Consider the following 18,980-nt stretch of genomic DNA (forward strand, 5'->3'; position numbering starts at 1 on the left):
GTTCTAGTCTCCATATTATAGAAAGGATGTAGACGCAATGGAGAGGGTGCAAAAAAGATTCACAAGGACGGTACCAGAACTAAGAGCATATCCTTATCAGGAAAGACTGAACAGGCTGGGGTTCTTTTCTATAGAAAAGAAAAGGCTGAAGGGTGACCTGATAAAGGTCTTTAAGGTAATGATAGGGTTTGATAGGGGAGACGTGTGGAGGAGTCCAATTGTGGAGGAGTCCAAAACTAGAGATCATAAATATAAATTAGTCGCTAATAAATCCAATAGGGAATTCAGGAGAAACTTCTTTACCCAAATAGTGGTAAGAATGTGGAACGCACTATCACAAGGAGTAGTTGAGGCAAATAGCATAGATGCATTTAAGGGGAAGCTAGATAAGCACATGGGAGAGAAAGGAATCCTGATAGGGTTAGAGGAAGTAGAGTGGAAGGAGGCTCGTGTGGAGCATCAACACCGGCATAGACCTGTTGGGCCGAATAGCCTGTTTCTGTGTTGCTGATGTAACTCGGCGTAACATAGACAAGAAGTGCTCAGATTAAGATATGAGAGAGGAATGAGAAATTAGTGTGAAATATGTGTGTGTTTACAATATATGGTGTAGCTTTTTGTGAAAAAATATAACCAGTTTCTATTAAAATATATATTAATTCCAGTAGATTTGCAATTATAGTTATGGGCAAATGAATCTACTGTACACAAATGTGAACTGGGAGACTCTCTGTGATTGGGATATAGTGAGTGCTTTTGCGAAGTAGGTCTAGAAAGAGGAAAGAAAAAGTGATTCTCAGAATGGGAAAGAGGAATAGATCCTTTGTGAAGGAGAATAACATAGTACTTCTGTGAAGAGAGAGCGTCGCTCTGAGAAGGGGCAGCATAGCTGTACTTTTGTGGTTGCTTTTGTGTAAATTGTGATCTTGCTCTGTTGAATATGAATGTCTTTTATTTATCGTATTTTTCAAGTTATAAACGTATCAGTTGTGAAGTAAATAAGTATTAACTAGAATCAGTTTTTAATGTAAAATTCATTTTTCCTAGCGAAAGGTGCTCCATTATTTTCTCTCAGAAATGTAGCATTTAGAAGGAGTATCTACAATTCCAAATTTACAGTCTACACCCCTGTTATGAAACTCACTTTTTTTCTTTCTCTGGGGTTGATTAGTTGCAAGTGTCATTTGTCGAAGATCATCCATCCACCTGGCACCATGTGAAAGTGCCTGCGGGTGGCGCTGCAGCTGCTTGTTGTACTGCGGGGGTGCAGTCCTCCCGTCGCCAGGCGACGCTGCAGCTGCCTGTTGTACTGCGAGGACGCAGTCCTCCCGTCGCCAGGCGGCGCTGCAGCTGCTTGTTGTACTGCGAGGATGCAGTCCTCCCGTCGCCAGGCGGCGCTGCAGCTGCCTGTTGTACTGCGAGGATGCAGTCCTCCCGTCGCCAGGCGGCGCTGCAGCTGCCTGTTGTACTGCGAGGATGCAGTCCTCCCGTCGCTAGGCGGCGCTGCGGCCGCAGATCAGCCGCAATTAGCCCACCCACCCACTGCGGGCTGACGCATTGGTAGTGGAGGGTTTCCGTGTGTGAGTGATGGCGGCCGTGGGAGTGACAGAGACCGAGCAGCCGGAGACGGAGGCGGAGGCTACATGCTCTCAGACACAGCCCGTTGAGTCCCCGAAACTCTCCGACATCTTCGAGAGCGGTTGGAAACTGCACGAGGAGGCGGAGAGCAGCACCGAACCGTCCAACTCGGACATCTTCCAGCGCAAAGTGCGGCGGGGGGTGGAGCTGTTGGAGCAGGCCACTCGGATGGTGAACCAACTGGACCTCTTCAGGTAACCAGGGGACTGGGCAGGGACAGCGTGAATCTGTAATATGTTACAGCTATTGGGAAATTGGGCTATTCGGGCAGTGTTTCATTAAAATAAATGTAATTATTCCTGTTAAATGTTTTCAATATATAATTTTGCTCATTTCTCCCTCCTTTATCCTCTCCTCAATGCATTGACAACGATGAGCTACGGTTCCAGTAGCCACGGTAGCCCACTAGCATGTTGTCTGGTGATGATGGTGCCGCTGAAAGTCAGAAGGAAATGGGTATGCTTTCTTTTATTTTGAAAAGATGATTACCTGCCATTTGTCAGCCCACGGTCCTGCTGTAAAGTGGCATGGGCTGCTTTGTTATCGAAGGAGTTGTGAATGGAGCTAAACACTTTGGAATCATCAGTGAACATCCCCACTTCTGACCTTACGACAGACCCTTCAACACTCTGCATTGAACCAGGGTTGGTCTTCTGGCTTGATGGTGATCAAGTTTTAAGGAATGTACCAGGCATGAGGTTACAGATTGCTGCAATTAGATAGTTCAGCTGCTGGTGGCCCACAGTGCTTCATGGGTGCTCAGTTTTGTGCTGCTGATCTGTCATAGCGATAGTGCCTGTCTACATGATGGAGGATGGTGGAAAAGAGACTTGTCTTCACAAGAATTGTGTGGTTGTCACTTCTACCAATACTATTATGGATTGACGTGTCTGCTACAGGTAGGTTAGTGAGGATGAGGTCAAGTAGATTACTTTCTCATATTGGTTCCCTCGCCACCTGACGCCATGTCAGTCTGGCAGCTGTGTCCTTCAGGACTCACTGACTCGGTCAGTGGTGGTACCATGTGGCACTCTTGGTGATGGACATTGAAGTCTCACACCCAGATTGCATTCTGTGCCCTTGCTTCCCAAGAGATGTTTGACACTAAAAAGTACTAATTCATTTCCTTTGTGGAGTGGAGAGTGTGTAGGTGGTAATCAGCAGAAGGTTTACTTGACATTGACCTGAATCCATCAGACTTCAAGGGGTTCAAAGTCAATGTTGCGGACTCCCAGGGCCACTCCCACCCGACTGTATATCGCAGTGCCCCCACCTCTGGTGGGTCTACCTTGACAGTGGGGCAGGACATACCTAGGCATGTTGACTGTTGGGTATAATATTGAGTATGACTATGTCAAACTAATCTATGGGACAGCACTCCCAACTTGGGCATCAACCCCAGATGATGGTGAGTAGGACTTTGACTGGTGGACTGGGCTGAGATTGCCTTAGTCTTATCCTGATACGATGCTCGGTTCATTGCCAGTAGATCTTTCTGATTTGCTTTGTAGCAGATGTTTACTACTGGGTGGCTTATGAGGCCATTTCAGAGGGCATTAAAAGTCAACATGTATGTTAGGAAGTGAAACACTTTACAATTTCAGTGACCCCGCATCAAGCACCGTTAACTATGGCATGGATTATTTTTATATTGCAGAATTGCCTCATTATTACTTGAATATCCCTTCAATATTGCTTGAAGGTCCTGATGTCATACAGTCCGATTCATGTATACTGCAAGATGGTTTCTGCAGTACTGAAGCAACCCAAAAACTTCAAATATGTGATTCATAACTTTGTTTTTACCTGCTGTGTCTTCCCTGATGCTTGCAGGAGGTACATTCAGGCCAGTGAATGAAAAATTGCATTGCTGGCCTGTATCCTGGCTAAGCCACTTGGCCTGCTAGTAGTCAGAAATTAAGGAGGCATCCACCTCTGGCAAGAGTGCTGTTGATTTGAGTTTTCAACGAAAACTGCGTATTTAAATGACTATCAAAGTTTCTGAGGATAGCAGTATCGCCTTATTTACATTATAACATTGTCATCAGCAGCAATCCTGTAATATAATGCTGAGTATGACAATGTCAAACTAATCTATGGGACAGCACTCCCAACTTGGGCATCAACCCCAGATGATGGTGAGTAGGACTTTGCAGGGTTGACTGGGCTGAGATTGCCTTAGTCTTATCCTGATACGATGCTCGGTGCATTGCCAATAGATCTTTCTGATTTGCTTTTTTAAGCAGTTGTTATAATATAATTACAGCATAAATGTGAAGCAAAGCTCCCTGAGCCAAGCCCTATCAGAGCTCCTTAACCCAAATCTTAGAGTACTCCCCGCTACACTAGTATGACATTTTCAATACCACCACACTCCCCACCCAGCCATCCTCCCAAGCCACCTTGGCAGCCTGAATGCAATTACAAATTGAGTACTTTTGTTCTATCTAGGAACTCAGTTAAGACTGTCAAAGCTCAATTTATGAGAGCCTGGGCCAGAATCAAACTCCCGGTATAAATGCGAAAGGACAGTGCTGCCCCACATTACATTTTTTTAACTTAAACTCATATAATCTGTTCACACCAATCAATTATTCTACTTAATGGTCAATGAAGAAAGAAAAAACTTGCATCTATATAACACCCCTCGCATGTTATTGGCACCCCAAAGTGCTTTACAACCATTGGATTACTTTTGAAATGTAGTTTCTTGATTTGTAGGCAAACACAGCTGCCAATTTGTGCACAGCAAGGTCCCACAAACAGCAATGAGATAAATGACCAGTTAAACTGGTTTGTTGCAGTCTTGACTCGACATGCAAATTGTTAGTTTTGAGATAATACTTTTGAATTTTTTTTTAGATCTGTTTTTGTTGTATTACAGTCGAAATGAAGAACTGGAAGAAATAGCCACTGCAGACATTAAGTACCTGTTGCTGCCTGTGTTGCTGGGAGCTCTCACAATGAAACTAGGGAATTCTGCTAAGCGACTGGAGCATGTACAGAAGGCCCAAGTCTATTACATGGACTTCTTAAAGCGTTGCAAAGATTATAATGTTATGACATTTGAATTCCCTAAAACAGTAGAGAATAACGAAGAAAGTAACAAGGCAAGTGTTGTTCCCAGCAGTCCTGCAGTCGGCAGTCAATCCAGTTTACTCTCCATGGCAACTAAAAGACAGGCTAAAATTGAAAGGTACCAGTTCCATACATCTCTTTGCGCTGATCTGTGTAACCTTGGAATGCATGAGTGACTGTGGCCTTAAGGCAACTTATGTAGCAATACTCTGAAAGGTATTTTTGTTTTTGTAACTCATTCCAACTAGGTATAATCTGAAGAAAGAAACTGAAGCCAAATTGAAGGATATTAAATTAGTTATCTGCAGCGGAAAGGCAGATGATGAGCAGACAAGAAAATTTTATCTACTGAATTTGCAAAGGTGGATAAGCACAAGTCTGGAAGAGATTGAGAGTATAGATCAAGAAATTCAGATCTTAAAAAGAATGGAGGGGACAAAACGGGTATGTGGTTTATTTTAATCTCTGCATTTTGTGCACCTCAAGGTGAGAGATGCCCATGTAGGAAAACTGAGGGAATAGAACGTTTTTTTCTGTGTAAAAGGACTTCATTGAGCGAACCTGGGTCTCCTCAAATTTAAAATTCTCATCCTTGTGTTGAAATTCCTTCATGGCCTAGACCCTCCCTATCTCTGTAACCTCCATCAGCCCTACAACTCTCCAATATCTGCTTTCCTCCGATCCTGGACTCTTGTGCATCCCTGATTTCCATCGTCCCACCATTGGCGGCCATGCCATTAGCTGCCTAGGTCCTAAGCTCTGGAATTCCCTCCCTAAACCTCTCCGCCTCTCTCCTTTAAGGTGCTCCTTAAAGCCTACTTCTTTGACCTGTCCTAATATCTCTTTATGGCTCGGTGTCAAATTTTGTCTGATAACGCTCCTATGAAGTGCCTTGGGACGTTTTACTGTGTTAAAGGCATTATATAAATGTAGGTTGTTGTTGTTTAGTATAAGCTAGAAGCAACAGCTCTCTTGATATAGTTCACATATCTCTTATTTATGACTCACAAAAAAAGACTTGTTTCCCTTTCCTCTCTACCAAGTGCTGCTCATTGTTAAAGAATTATGAATAGCCTTGTCTGCTGTGAAAGGGTTGAGGCTTCACATTTAGCTTATGACCTAGATTTTCCTCCTGATTACTTTTTGCCTGAAATATTAGATTTTAATACTGTTCTTATGACTTTAGTGATTTTTTTCATGGTCTCCAAATAGCTGCCCTTGAAGGGAGGTGGACCTGGAGCTCATTCTGGTATCGTGTGCTGTAGTTAGCTGTAACTCATAGGCGTAAAGGCCTCCAATTTGGCTACTGTTTTAGTTGCAAATTTGCCTGTTCTTTTGAAGTGGTGGTTACAAGTTCTCAACTTTTTCCTCCAACCCCTGGCTTCTTCGTACCCAGTAACACTCCATCTATGGAGCATCAATATTTTTCATGATTTTTCTAAAGGGTGTCCTCTTTCTTTTCTCCCTTCTCATCTGGTTGTCTTATACATCACTTAAAGCTATAAGGGCAAAGAACCTGCTTCCAGGATTCCATGATCATCACTCTGATCTGGCTGCCAGAGACAGTGCAAAATGACCCAGGGATAACTATCCCATAATGTAGCATCTACTCGTGCTTCACGGTGACATAGCTGAGATTGAGAAGTTACTGACGTGAATCCATGTCCGCCCATTTGATGGTGCACTGCCACCAATGTCACTAGGATTTCAGTAAATTGTAATGGTGGATATTAAAGTTTTATACTATGTCTACTTGAACTGTAATATTCTACTTGAACCTAGCAATACATTTACAGATTGCATTCTTCCAAACTTAAAATATTGTCTGGAGTAAGCATTTTCAACTACATTACAATAGGTTGAAGTACTAGTGGTGGCGGGTCTTTAACTGGTTGTGGGAGCAATTTAAGTACATTGAGGTTTAATATAATCTAAAGATTTTACAGCACAGAAGGAGACCTTTCAGCTTATCACACCTGTGCCAGCTGCCTGAAAGAGCTATCCTTTAGCTTTTCCCCATACCATTTAAATTTTTTCTTTTTCATATATTTTTCCACTTCCCTTTTAAAAGCTATTGTGGATTCTGCTTCTACCAGTGTCTCTGGTAGTACATTCCATGTCCTTACAACTCTGTGTGGAAAAAGAAGTCTTAATTTCTCCCTTCATTCTTGGTAATGAGCTTAAATTTATGCCCTCTACTACTGACTCACCGACCAGTGAAAATAGTTTTTACCTTTTCAACTCCTTCATAATTTTGTCCCGGTTTTTCTGGTCTCTCATAACTAAAGCCTTTCATCCCTGGTATCATGGTGAATCTCTATTGCACTCTCACCACGGCCTTAGCATCCTTTTTAAAGTACGCCACCCAAAACTATCCACAATATTTTACCTACAGCCTAACCAATGATTTATGCAAGTTTAGCATTACCTCTTTGCTTTTGTATTCCATGCCCCTGTTTATAAAACCTGAGATCCCTTGTCTTTTTTTTACAGTTGTCAACTTGTCCTCTCACATAACTTCTTTTTTCAGTAATGTACTGGTGCCCATGTGTTAAACATACCTAATGATAAGATGGGCTTCCCAGTACTACTACTATGGCTCCTAATATTGTCTGCAGGAAAAATTGTTAACTTTGAAAATCAATTCTAAATATTTGAGGATTTTGATTTATATTTCACTGTACACAACCTAAAGTAACTTATTAGCCACAAATGTGATTTGCTTCCTGTATCACAGTAGAAATTTAGGCAGGGGGATAGATTTACTTCAACAACCAAACATTAATTGAGAGCGACTGGGCCACTCTATGAAAATTAACTGTAGAATCCTGTCACTCGGACCTGCAACTACCAGTACTTAAGTTTTATTCTATTGCTTTTTGTCTGGCACGGAGAGAAGCTGGGCATCTTTATGAATTTTCAAACTTCTGTGAAAAGAGGTTTGAATAAAGGAAGCCTCCAGGACAAGGTCCCACAATGATCATAATGACTTTTTTTTTGAATTTGTATAATTTTGTCATCTTTTGTTTTAGAAAACAAAATACCTTGTAATGCGGGCCATCCAATCTGAACTGCCATTTTCATGCCTTTTCCAAAACTGTTCACTGAAAGATACCATTTGAGTGCTGACTTGTAGCCTTCCACCACTAAAAGCCACCCTACCCCATTGCTTTTATTGAAGCAAGTGGAAGTACTTGGAAACCAGCACTATAAGGCCACATTTCAGAACCTAGCCTTGGAAACTGCCAGCGTACTTTTTAAAGGAGTAGTATAAGATTGATTCATTGCAAATCGTAAACTTTTTTGGATGTATCCTGGATCTTTCTTTAATAAAATGTAAACCAGACACTTAAAGCTGTGATTGGAAAATGTTGGAGCTTCGTGAGTATTTTTAATGCACATACTGTTTCTTATTTTAATGTTATAACCTGGTACAGAAGTGAGCTTGAAAATTTGAAATTACTTTGGATTTGGGATTTACTTAGTGATATTTACAGAAAATTCTACCTATGCAGACAAAGCAATGTGACGGTCATTTTGCCCCCTGTTCAGCCCCAGGCTACTCGACCACAAAGACCTCCAATGCAGCCTTTTATCCTTACTCGAGATGCTGTCCAAGCCAAGTAAGTACTAAACAAGAATGCTATTGAAAATCCTACGTCTATACTAAATTCTGTAATTGAAAGTCCTATAGTTTGGTGATCAGCTGCTGTTTTTTTTTTCCTCTGTTCTGATTTTCCCCTTGACTTTTCTCCTGAAACAGTACTTGTCGTATGATTCCACAACTCCAGCGTCGGTCCTTTACCTCAACAAAGTAGACATTTTTCACTCGCGATTATTGACTGGCCATAAGGTTTGTTTGAGAGAGGGACATCAGAGTCAAACCCAATCCTGTCCTCACTTGACATTCACATGCACGCGCTGGACTTTTTTTTCTAAATTTTCCCAGGCCAGGTCAAGTGAACGATTTGAAGGAATTTTATTATGGCTAAAACTGTATGAACACACATTATCAGACATAATAAAAACCCACCTCTTGATTCTGTGATCTCAAAATTTGCTGACAACCCAAAAGTGGGGGGTTGGGAAACAGTAAAATACTTCGTAAAGACTTAACTAGGTTAGAGGAATGGGCAGACAGAGTGCAGGTATAATTTAATGTGGATATAAGTGTGAGGTAATATATTTTGGGAGGAAAAACAAGGACGGGAATATACACTCAATAGAAAGACACCGAAATGTGTGGATACACAGAAAGAACTAGGGGTTCAAATACATAATTCCCTGAAAGTGCCAATGCAGTTATAAAAGGCCAATGGCATTTTGGATTTTTTAAATGTGGCATAGGGTGCAAGATTATTATACTGTAGAGCAAAGAAATGATAAATTTGTACAAAGCATTGGTTAGGCCACATTAGAGTACTGTGAGCAGTTTTCGGTACTCCATTATACAAAGGACATTGAAGCCGTAGAGAGCAAGCAGGGCAGATTTACCAGGATGATGCCAGGGATGGGAAACTATAAAGAGAGACTTGAGATACTGGGACTAATTCCACCAGAGCAGAGGTGGCTAAGAGAAGATTTAATTGAGATATTTAAAATTATAAGAAGTTTTGATAGTGTGAATAGGGAAAGACCACTTCCTGTAGTTGGGCAGTCAGTGACAAGGAGTCATCAACTGAGAATGAAGAGACAAAGCAAAGAAGAAATGTCTTTATTTTATGGGTTTTTGGAGCATGGAAAGCTTTGCCATAGGAGTGGGAGGCAGAGACCATTAAGGGAAAATTAGATAGATAAATATCTGAAGCAGAGTAAGATACAAGGCCACGGGGAGAGAGCAGAGCAGTGGGATTAGTTTGGGATTGTTCTAGCAAAAAGCCAGCACAGACACATTGGGCCAAATGGCCTCCTCCATATGCTGTAAACTTCTATGGTTCTGTGGTTTCGTACTTCATCCAACGACACGTAGCACATTGGGCTTGATGATGGCCTATTCCATGCCAGAATTCATAGTCTATAGGCAATGTAGAAGAGATTAGCAATCCTGTAAGATTTGCTGCTGCTTGAGGCAGATCTCATTGTTTAAGTTGGGAACAGAAGCATTGTTATAGCTGCACTTCAGTTTGTATCCAAAATCTGCAGAATGCAAGTACCAATGCTTCAGCATTGCTTCTCCTCTTGTGTAACTCTCTCCAGTCTTAACATATATTCTGTCTTTTGTACAGAATGCAGAAATGTAAATCAAGTTAACAGTTACTTGTTGAACAATGGTTGCTACAGCATGTACTTGGCCAGTGGTAATTGAAGACTGATCTGACCAGCATAATCTTTCCAAATCTTTCAGTGCTTCCAGGACCCAGGAGGGTCAGATTATAGGGCACTTCTGTCTTCATTACAGTTGCTTTGGCTGAAAATTGTTGCATTGACATTTAATATACACAAAAAAAAACTTTCTTTAGCTTGATGGCTAATGGTCTACATCCAAAGTTGCATATTCTATTCTAGAATCTGCTACAGCCTGCCAACTCAGCTCTATTCCATATGAAGGCTTTATCCTGGCCATATAGAGCTTATAATGTATAAATGGAGGCATTTTAAGTTTAACTAAAATTGAAATACAAAACTAAAGCCATAGGCAAATCAAGAGCATTCTGAAAGTTTGACTTTATGGTAGATTTCATAAGCCTTGAACAGAAATTTCACTACTGATGAGACTGTGTATATTGGCTACTTTGTTAATCACATGGTACCGATTCTTCGTTGTTTTCCACATTATTTCTCAGTAATGCTCAAGTAGGTATAGTATGGTGCAGCATATTGTTATGAATACGGTTTTGGGCTGCAAAACAATGCACCAAAAATGACTTGTGCACTTAAATGCAATTCCAGTTGAAACAAAATAGACAATGTAATTTTAAATTTTTGAATGGTTGCGCTATTCATAAATATTATAATGTGATCTGTTTCTAGGGTGTTAGGTGCTGGTTACCCAAGTCTTCCTACTATGACTGTTGATGATTGGTACGAGCAGCATAAGAAACAGGGTGCTCTGCCTGATCAAGGAATTCCAAGAAGCCGTCCAGGTAGCAGTGCCTCTATATCTGTGCTGATATTGATCCTTCCTATCTATTCCTTTTTACAGATCCATAATTTTTTGGTGCAACATGTTTGCTAAAATGTTCAGCTGTTGAACTTTATTGACTATCCATGATTGGTCTAAAATACTGTAGAATTATAAATGTTGAAAATGGAGCAATAATTCTATGTAATTTCTGTATTGATGCTGCAGTTTTTACATAAGAATATAGGTCTTCATTGTCGAGGGTTCGGGGAGAACTTTTTTCCCCATTTATCGGTAAGAACAAACCAACATGAAAACAAATTTGAGTTGGAAAAACTGGCCTCAAAATGTTACTACAGCTAACAGCATTCAAATGTTATTGTTAAAATGCTCAGCCAATAAGGATGTATCAATGGATCATAATTGTGGAATAAATGTATTAACCAAGGAGTGCAGTGGAAAATGGTCTTCATCAATAACAGTCTTTTCACAATTCATTTCACTCTCATGTTATATATATCCATGTTATAGTCACAATACATCTAGTGTGCAATTCCTATCGCACATTTGCCAAATGTCAGTCACATTTCTTTAAAAAGTATAAAATAATAAGGGAATTTTCCAAGAACACAAAATAACCAGGGACAGAATGTCTGCAGCGGCCTATTTGACCTCTGTAAACCTGCTGTTTACATAACATCTAATAGACTTTGTAGGCTTAAAGGGACACACACCCCTACAGTTTAGCAGAAGAATAATATATTGTGCTTCAAATGGTAAAATGTTCCTGTACTTATAAAACATTATATCCTGTGACAAATCAGAACTGTAACCATGAGTGATGAAAAGATATAAATAAAATCAAATTTGTTTTTTTCAAAAACCTTTCATCTTGTCACTTTTCTTTCTCACAAACTCAAATCTATCTATAATATATTAAAAATCTTACATCTGTGCACACTTCCTGTCTTCACAACTTGACTTCTTTTGTCACACTTTTTGTTTCAACTTTTTCCCACTATAAATTCATATGTCCACATTTCTAACGTGTTTTACCAGTGTAAACTCATCACTGTGACTACAATATAGCTACTAGGTTCCGTCAAATTGCTCAAAATACTTCCTGAAAAAGATTTTCATCTACCTTTTTTTAAAATCTCAGTAGCTGAAATTTGTAAACCAAAATTTAAAAATTACATATTTCGCAATAACATTAAATATATCCATTGAATTGCCTTTTGTTGCTTTTAATGTCTTCGCGATTTTTTTTACTCGAAGACCAATAAATCCATTAAGGAATTCTGGAGAAACCTCTTTACTCAGAGAGTGGTAAGAATGTGGAATTCGCTACCACATGCAGTGGTTGAGGCGAATGGCATAGATGCATTTAAGGGGAATCTAGATAAGTACGTGAGGGAGAAAGGAACAGAATAATATGCTGATACTTAGATGAAGTAGGGTGGGAGGAGGCTCGTGTGAAGCTTAAACACTAGTATAGACCTGTAGGACCAAATGTGCTGTAAATTCTTTGTAATTCTCCCAAAAGCTTGGGGTTCAACCAAATATTTTTACCTCAACAGTTGATAGAGTTTACATTCATGTCTGTGCACGCTGAGCATGTGTACTTTTCAGAATTTGCTAGCGTGCAATTTGTGCTTCAATGGTCATTGAAGGGCATAAAGGTATGTTTACTTTTTCCAAATGACATTGAAAGAAACTACTGATTGAAGTCTTAAAGCTTTTATTTCAAGCAAGTGATGAATTTATATAAATATATTACAATTGCGCTCTTCTATTATGGACTTCTCACATAAAAACATAAGACGATAAGAGATAGGAGTAGGCCATTCGGCCCCTCGATCCTGCTCGCCATTTAATGAGATCATGGCTGATCTGATTTTTACCTCAACTCCACTTTCCCACTCCTTCCCTATATCCTTTGACTTCCTTGCTGATCAAAAATTTGTCTAACTCAGCCTTGAATGTATTCATTGACTCAGCCTCCACAGCTTTTTGGGGTAAAGAATTCCAAAGATTCACGACCCTCTGGGAGAAGAAATTCCTCCTCATTTCCGTCTTAAACGGGCGACCCCTTATTCTGAGACTATGACCCCTAGTTTTAGATTCCCCGGTGAGGGGTAACATCCTCTCAGCATCTACCTTATCGAGTCCCCTCAGAATCTTGTATGTTTCAATAAGATCTCCTGTCATTCTTCTAAACTCCAATGAGTATAGACCCAACCTGTTCAATCTTTCCTCATAAGACAACCCTTCCATACCCAGAATCAACCTAGTGAACCTTCTCTGAACTGCCTCCAATGCAAGTATGTCCTTCCTTAAATAAGGGCATCAGAACTGTACCCAGTACTCAAGGTGTGTACAGTTGTAGCATGACTTCCCTGCTTTTATACTCCATCCCCCTAGAAATCAAGGCCAATATTCCGTTTGCCTTCCGGATTACATGCTGCACCTATATGTTGACTTTTTGTGTTTCATATACGAGGACACCCAGATCCCTCTGTACCGCAGTATTTTGTAGTATTTCTCCATTCAAATAATATTTTGCTTTTTTATTTTTCCTCCCAAAGTGGATGACTTCACATTTTCCCACATTATATTCCATCTGCCAAATTTTTGCCCATTCGCTTAACCTGTCAATATCCCTTTGCAGACACTTTGTGACCTCATCGCAACTTGCTTTTCCACCTATCTTTGTATCATCAGCAAACTTGGCCACAAGACACTCTGTTCTTTCATCCAACTCAGTAACATATATTGTAAATAGTTGAGGCCCCAACACTGATCCCTGTGGCACTACATCAGTTACAGATTGCCATTTTGAAAATGACCCTTTTATCCCGACTCTTTGTTTTCTGTTAGTTAGCCAATCCTCTATCCATGCCAGTATATTACCCCCAACACCATGAGCTCTTATCTTGTGCAGTAATCTTTTATGTGGCACCTTATCGAATGCCTTTTGGAAATCCAAATATACTGTATCCATTGGTTCCCCTTTATGCACCCTGCCCGTTACTTTCTTGATTGTATTATGAGTCTCCAAATGTCCTGCTACTACTTCCTTAATAATGGATTCTAGCATTTTCCCAATGACAGATGTTAGGCTAACTGGTCTATAGTTACCTGCTTTCTGTCTCACTCCCTTCTTGAATAGGGGTGTTACGTTTGCGGTTTTCCAATCCGCTGGGACCTGTCCAGAAGCTAGTGAACTCTGGAAGATTACAACCAATGCATCCACTATCTCTATAGACACTTCCTTTAAGACCCTCGGATGCAAGCCATCAGGTCCAGGGGACTTGTCAGCCTTTAGATCCATTAGTTTACCTTGTACTTTTTCTCTAGTAATAGTGATTGTTTTTAGTTCCTCCCTTCCCTTTGCCCCTCAATTATCTACTATTATGTTATTGGTGTCTTCTACTGTGAAGACAGATACAAAATATCTGTTCAATTCCTCTGCCATTTCCTTGTTTTCCATTATTATTTCCCCAGTCTCATCTTCTAAGGGACCAATGTTTACTTTAGCTACCCTCTTCCTTTTTATACACTTGTAGAAGCTTTTACTGTTAGTTTTTATATTTCTTGCACGTTTACTCTCATAATTTATTTTCTCCCTTTTTATTAGTCTTTTAGTCATCCTTTGCTGGTTTTTAAAGTTTTCCCAATCTTCGGGCTTACCAGTAATCTTTGCCATGTTGTGTGCCTTTTCTTTTAACCTGATACCATCCTTGACTTCCTTAGTTAGCCATGTTTGGTTCACCCTTTTTGTAGAGTCTTTCCTCCTCACAGGGATATATTTTTGTTGTGAGTCATAAAATATCTTTTTAAATGTTTGCCACTGCTTATCCACCATCATACCATCTAATCTGTTTACCCAGTCCACTCTAGCTAATTCTGCCCTCATTCCGTTACAATTGCCCTTATTTAAGTTTAATACAGTAGTTTCAGACCCAAGATCCTCGCTCTCAAACTGGATGTGAAATTCTATCATGGTATGATCACTGCTTCCCAAGGGATCCCTTACTTCGAGATCATTAATTAATCCTGTTTCATTACCCATTACCAGATCCAAAATGGCCTGTTCCCTGGTTGGTTCCCTGACGTATTGGTCTAAGAAACAGTCCCTAATACACTCAATGAACTCCTCCTCAGGGCTATTTTTGCCAATTTGATTTGTCCAATCTATGTGAAAGTTAAAATCGCCCATGATTATTGCATTATCTTTTTTTACAAGCCCCCCTTATATCCTGATTTGTATTTTGCCCTACAGTGTGGCTACTGTTAGGGGGCCTATATACTACTCCCACCAGTGATTTCTTTCCCTTGCTATTTCTTACCTCCACCCAAATTGATTCAACATCTTGATCTTCTGAGCCAAGATCATTTCTCACTATTATACCAATTTCATTCTTTATTAACAGAGCTACCCCACCACCTTTACCTTTTTTCCTATCCTTCCGAAATGTTAAATAACCCTGAATATTTAGCTCCCAACCTTGGTCACCCTGCAACCACGTCTCTGTAATGGCCACGAGATCATACCCATTTGTTTCTATTTGTGCCGTCAATTCATCTATCTTATTACGAATGCTACGCGCATTCAGATAAAGAACCTTTAATTTTGTCTTTTTACCATTCTTTCCTACCCCGGCCCTAGTGCACTCTTATGTTTGTATGCTCTGTCCCTTCCTGACACACACTGTGTTTATCATTACCCCCATCACTTTCCTGTACTACTTCCTTGTCTTTTCTCTTTATCAATCTAAACTTCGTCCCACCTGAACATAGGGAGCAAGTGAGAACAGTAATAACTGTTATCGTGTTTGAGGCAGCATTGGGAACCGTTACAGATGTTATTGTGAGTTCTTTGTTGATTGGCTAAAAAATCAGTTTTCTAAACATTCATTGCTTTTAGTTATATATGTTGAATTAAAAATCTGTCCTGAGCTATTTTTGATGTTTAACAATTTTTTAATATAAAAACTTGGAAACTACATAACCAATGAACTTTGAGCATTTTATAGGGTACTTTTTGTTTCTTTATCTAACATTGGCTCCGATACTTACGGGGAGGGATCGTGGAAGTCCTGCCAAATTTAACGGCAGGTCCTTGTTAGAATATTTTTACTCCGTTTCCCGCCCGATAGCTGACCAGGTTGAAGGCAGAAAATCCTGCACTACAAGGCAGCAGCCGGGGACCGCAGGGGATGGTCCCCAGCAAACAAGAAGATTGGGGTCGGATCAAAGGGGTGGGCTTGGATCACTGGGAGGGCTCAGATCGCGGGGGGAGGAGGGGTGGTTCGGCCGAGATCGCGTGGGGGTGGGGGGTGGTCAGCCGTTCGCAGTGAGGGAGGCAGATCGCAGTGGGTTTGCTTGAGAGGCCGGGGGGCGCACTCCTCCACCTTGCCCACAAGCGGTGCTGAAAGAGCATTTAATTGCTGCAGCCAGCAGCTTCCGCCTCCCTTTAGCTGACAGGTTTCCCGAGCCCTGGGAAACCCAGCCCACAGCCGTTAAATTCAATTTAATGACAAAATCTGAGGCACGAAGCCTCATTTAGGTATTAGAATCACCGAACTGGCTCTGCAGCGCGGGTTACTTCTCCAACCCTAAACCTGTTCCGGCTAAACCGGAAGTAGGCGCATTCATGGCGGGTTGGGGTCGTGTTTCCCATTTTTTCATATTTAACCCCACTCCCGCCTGTCATGGCGGGGGGGTGTTAAAATTACCCCGATTATGTCTATTAATAAGTCAGAAACCTCACTAATGGGAAATTGCACGCCCTCAGCCCATGATTTTCCATCCATTCATTTTCAACGAGAAAATGTATACTTCGGTGCTTTACGGCAATACCATAGGGATCACGATGGGGAAAATAGTGGTACATGCTATTTAGGGAATTCGAGGGCCTGATGGTTTGAAAGGGGCCAACAATAGTTCGGATCCTATTCCTTGGGGCCGCTCCCATCCCCGCCACAAGTGTGTTAGGCCCTGCTGGTCCCAGTACTTCCAGATCCCAGCAACACTCCAGTACCTCCATTTGAGTTCAGCTGGACCTTAGGATCTGCTTCCTCGGACTTCCACCCCACCCAACTCCTAGATCCAGCTGACCCTTTTAATACTCTCAAACCTCTAGGCCACGATCCCTGATCCCATATCTGAGGCCAGTGTTCCTTGAGAACTCCCTCCCAAATCCTACGACCTACCCCAGTGTTCGTAGAAGCTCCTTTTACAATGTTCCTAGGACACCCTTCCCAAAGCTCCTAGACCCTGGGATCGCAACTTAAAATACTTCTCTTCAAATAGTGCCATTGGATCTTTTGCATCGACTTTGAGTAGGCAGGCAGGGCTTCGGTTTAAAATCTCATCCAACAGCACTCCCCCAGTACTGCACTGAAATGTCAGCCTAGATTATGTGCTCAAGTCCTGGAAGTGGCCACATGAATGTAGCAACTATTCTAACATCCAATCTATCATAATTTGCCCACCACGTGCTCTTATAACAATCAGTAGTAGGAATCTAGCTATTTTTTCCTCAATCCAGGGACATTGAAGGCCACTCGGGCTTACATCAGCTAACTCAACCAGATCAGGGATCAAATTTCAAACTTTTCTGGTCTGTACATCTCAGAACCACAACATGTGGTTAATTTACCTACAATGTTGGCTTGGTGGATTTTAAATTGATCTTGGAATTTTCTCACTCTAGGTGATCAGGATAATCAAGATCAGGAAGCAGAGAATGATAATGAGGCTGACGATGACCAGGCCCTGAGAATCAGACGTGATAAGGATGACTGGAAGGACACGCACAGACGTGGATATGGTAACAGGCAGAACATGGGTTAGCCTTTCTATTTGAGTTGCACTTCAAGTACCACTGCTCACCTTGGAGCCTTTGAAAGTGCACTGAGAGTCGGAACCTGCACCAATACTGAGATGGATTTGTCAACCATGCAGAGTATACCCCTCTCTCTGTCTGTGGACATCGCTGGTTTCTGAGTTGTCAGCAATTGTTGGTGGTGCCTTTTTAAAAAAATATATTTTCAGTGACAGTATTGTGATGCTCAGCTGAAAGCAAAGTGAGGCACTTGTTGCTGTATGCCATTTAAAATTTGCATTTTCTCATTGTAATGTAATAAATGGAGGGATAACATTAGGAGTGAGAAAGTGGTTACAGTGCAATTATATATAATTGCAATGAAATTACTTAATTTAGTATTAAGCAGCATCTGGCGAATCTCAATTTACAACTCTTGTATTTTTTTCCCATTCTACAAATCAGGAGTTCAGATTCCTTTGCCAACTTTCTTTAGTGTTGGTTAACAAACTAAAGCTGCAACAGATGAATTCTTGAGCTGTATTTAATCCCTGAGCTAACTGGATTTTGTCACCTGAATTCATGGAACTTGTGTGAATATTCAATGTAGTATCTATAGAAAATGTTGTACTGCTCCTTTAGAGTCCTTGGAAGTGACCTGGTGGTAAAATATTTTTTTCCCATGTTGTAAACCATAAGTTGCAAAATAAAAAAAAATCTTACGTCTGTTTTAGTCTTTTAATAACTAAGCCATTTTCTTGCTTCCTCTCCCCACAGCAAAAAAAAAACTGCTGTCCTGTGAGGTTGGTTAGGCAAATCATGAGTATTTACCTCTGCTGGGCTAATACAGAAATTAAAAAGAAAATGTCAAATGCTGGTAGTCTGAAATAAAAACAGAAATGTTGGAAATGGGCAGCAGGTTAGAGAGAAAGTTAATGTTTCTGGTTATAGATCTTTCATTGGAACTGGTCAGTTCTATTAACTTATCAGTTGTTGACCAGCCTGTACATTTCTAGCATTTTCTGTTAGTACTCAGAGACTTGATTAGAGGAAGAGAATCATCAGTCCAGATTGCTGCTTTGGTTTCTTGTTCTGGAGAGGATATAATTTCAATATTTTTTAAAGTTCCCATTAAAGTCTATTCAGATCATGCATTGTTCTGGAGTAAAACAACTGCTACTCCATCTTTGTGCAGCAATGGTGTCCATTAAACTCTGCCCTATCTGGGTGATGCAGTGGCTGAAGGGATATTTTATACGTAGGTTACAGATTTTTGTTTTTTTAAGATTTTGCCTGGGAAGTTAAGATCGTCTTACCTTACACCCAGGTATTTACAGTATGCATTTGATTTCTATAACCTGGCTCGAAAAG

At 40.8% G+C, this 18,980-nt stretch overlaps 1 protein-coding gene across 1 annotated transcript; it reads left to right on the top strand.

Annotated features, from left to right (window-relative positions):
• Positions 1–1,539: 1,539 nt before the first annotated feature.
• igbp1 (immunoglobulin (CD79A) binding protein 1) lies at positions 1,540–18,335 on the top strand. Its single transcript, XM_067997145.1, has 6 exons — positions 1,540–1,832; positions 4,523–4,834; positions 4,965–5,160; positions 8,269–8,339; positions 10,687–10,799; positions 17,499–18,335. The coding sequence occupies exons 1-6, from the start codon at positions 1,588–1,590 to the stop codon at positions 17,636–17,638; spliced, it is 1,077 nt and encodes a 358-aa protein (XP_067853246.1). The 5' UTR covers positions 1,540–1,587; the 3' UTR covers positions 17,639–18,335.
• Positions 18,336–18,980: the final 645 nt, after the last annotated feature.

Source organism: Heptranchias perlo, chromosome 15, assembly GCF_035084215.1.
Source record: "Heptranchias perlo isolate sHepPer1 chromosome 15, sHepPer1.hap1, whole genome shotgun sequence".
NCBI lineage: Eukaryota > Metazoa > Chordata > Chondrichthyes > Hexanchiformes > Hexanchidae > Heptranchias > Heptranchias perlo.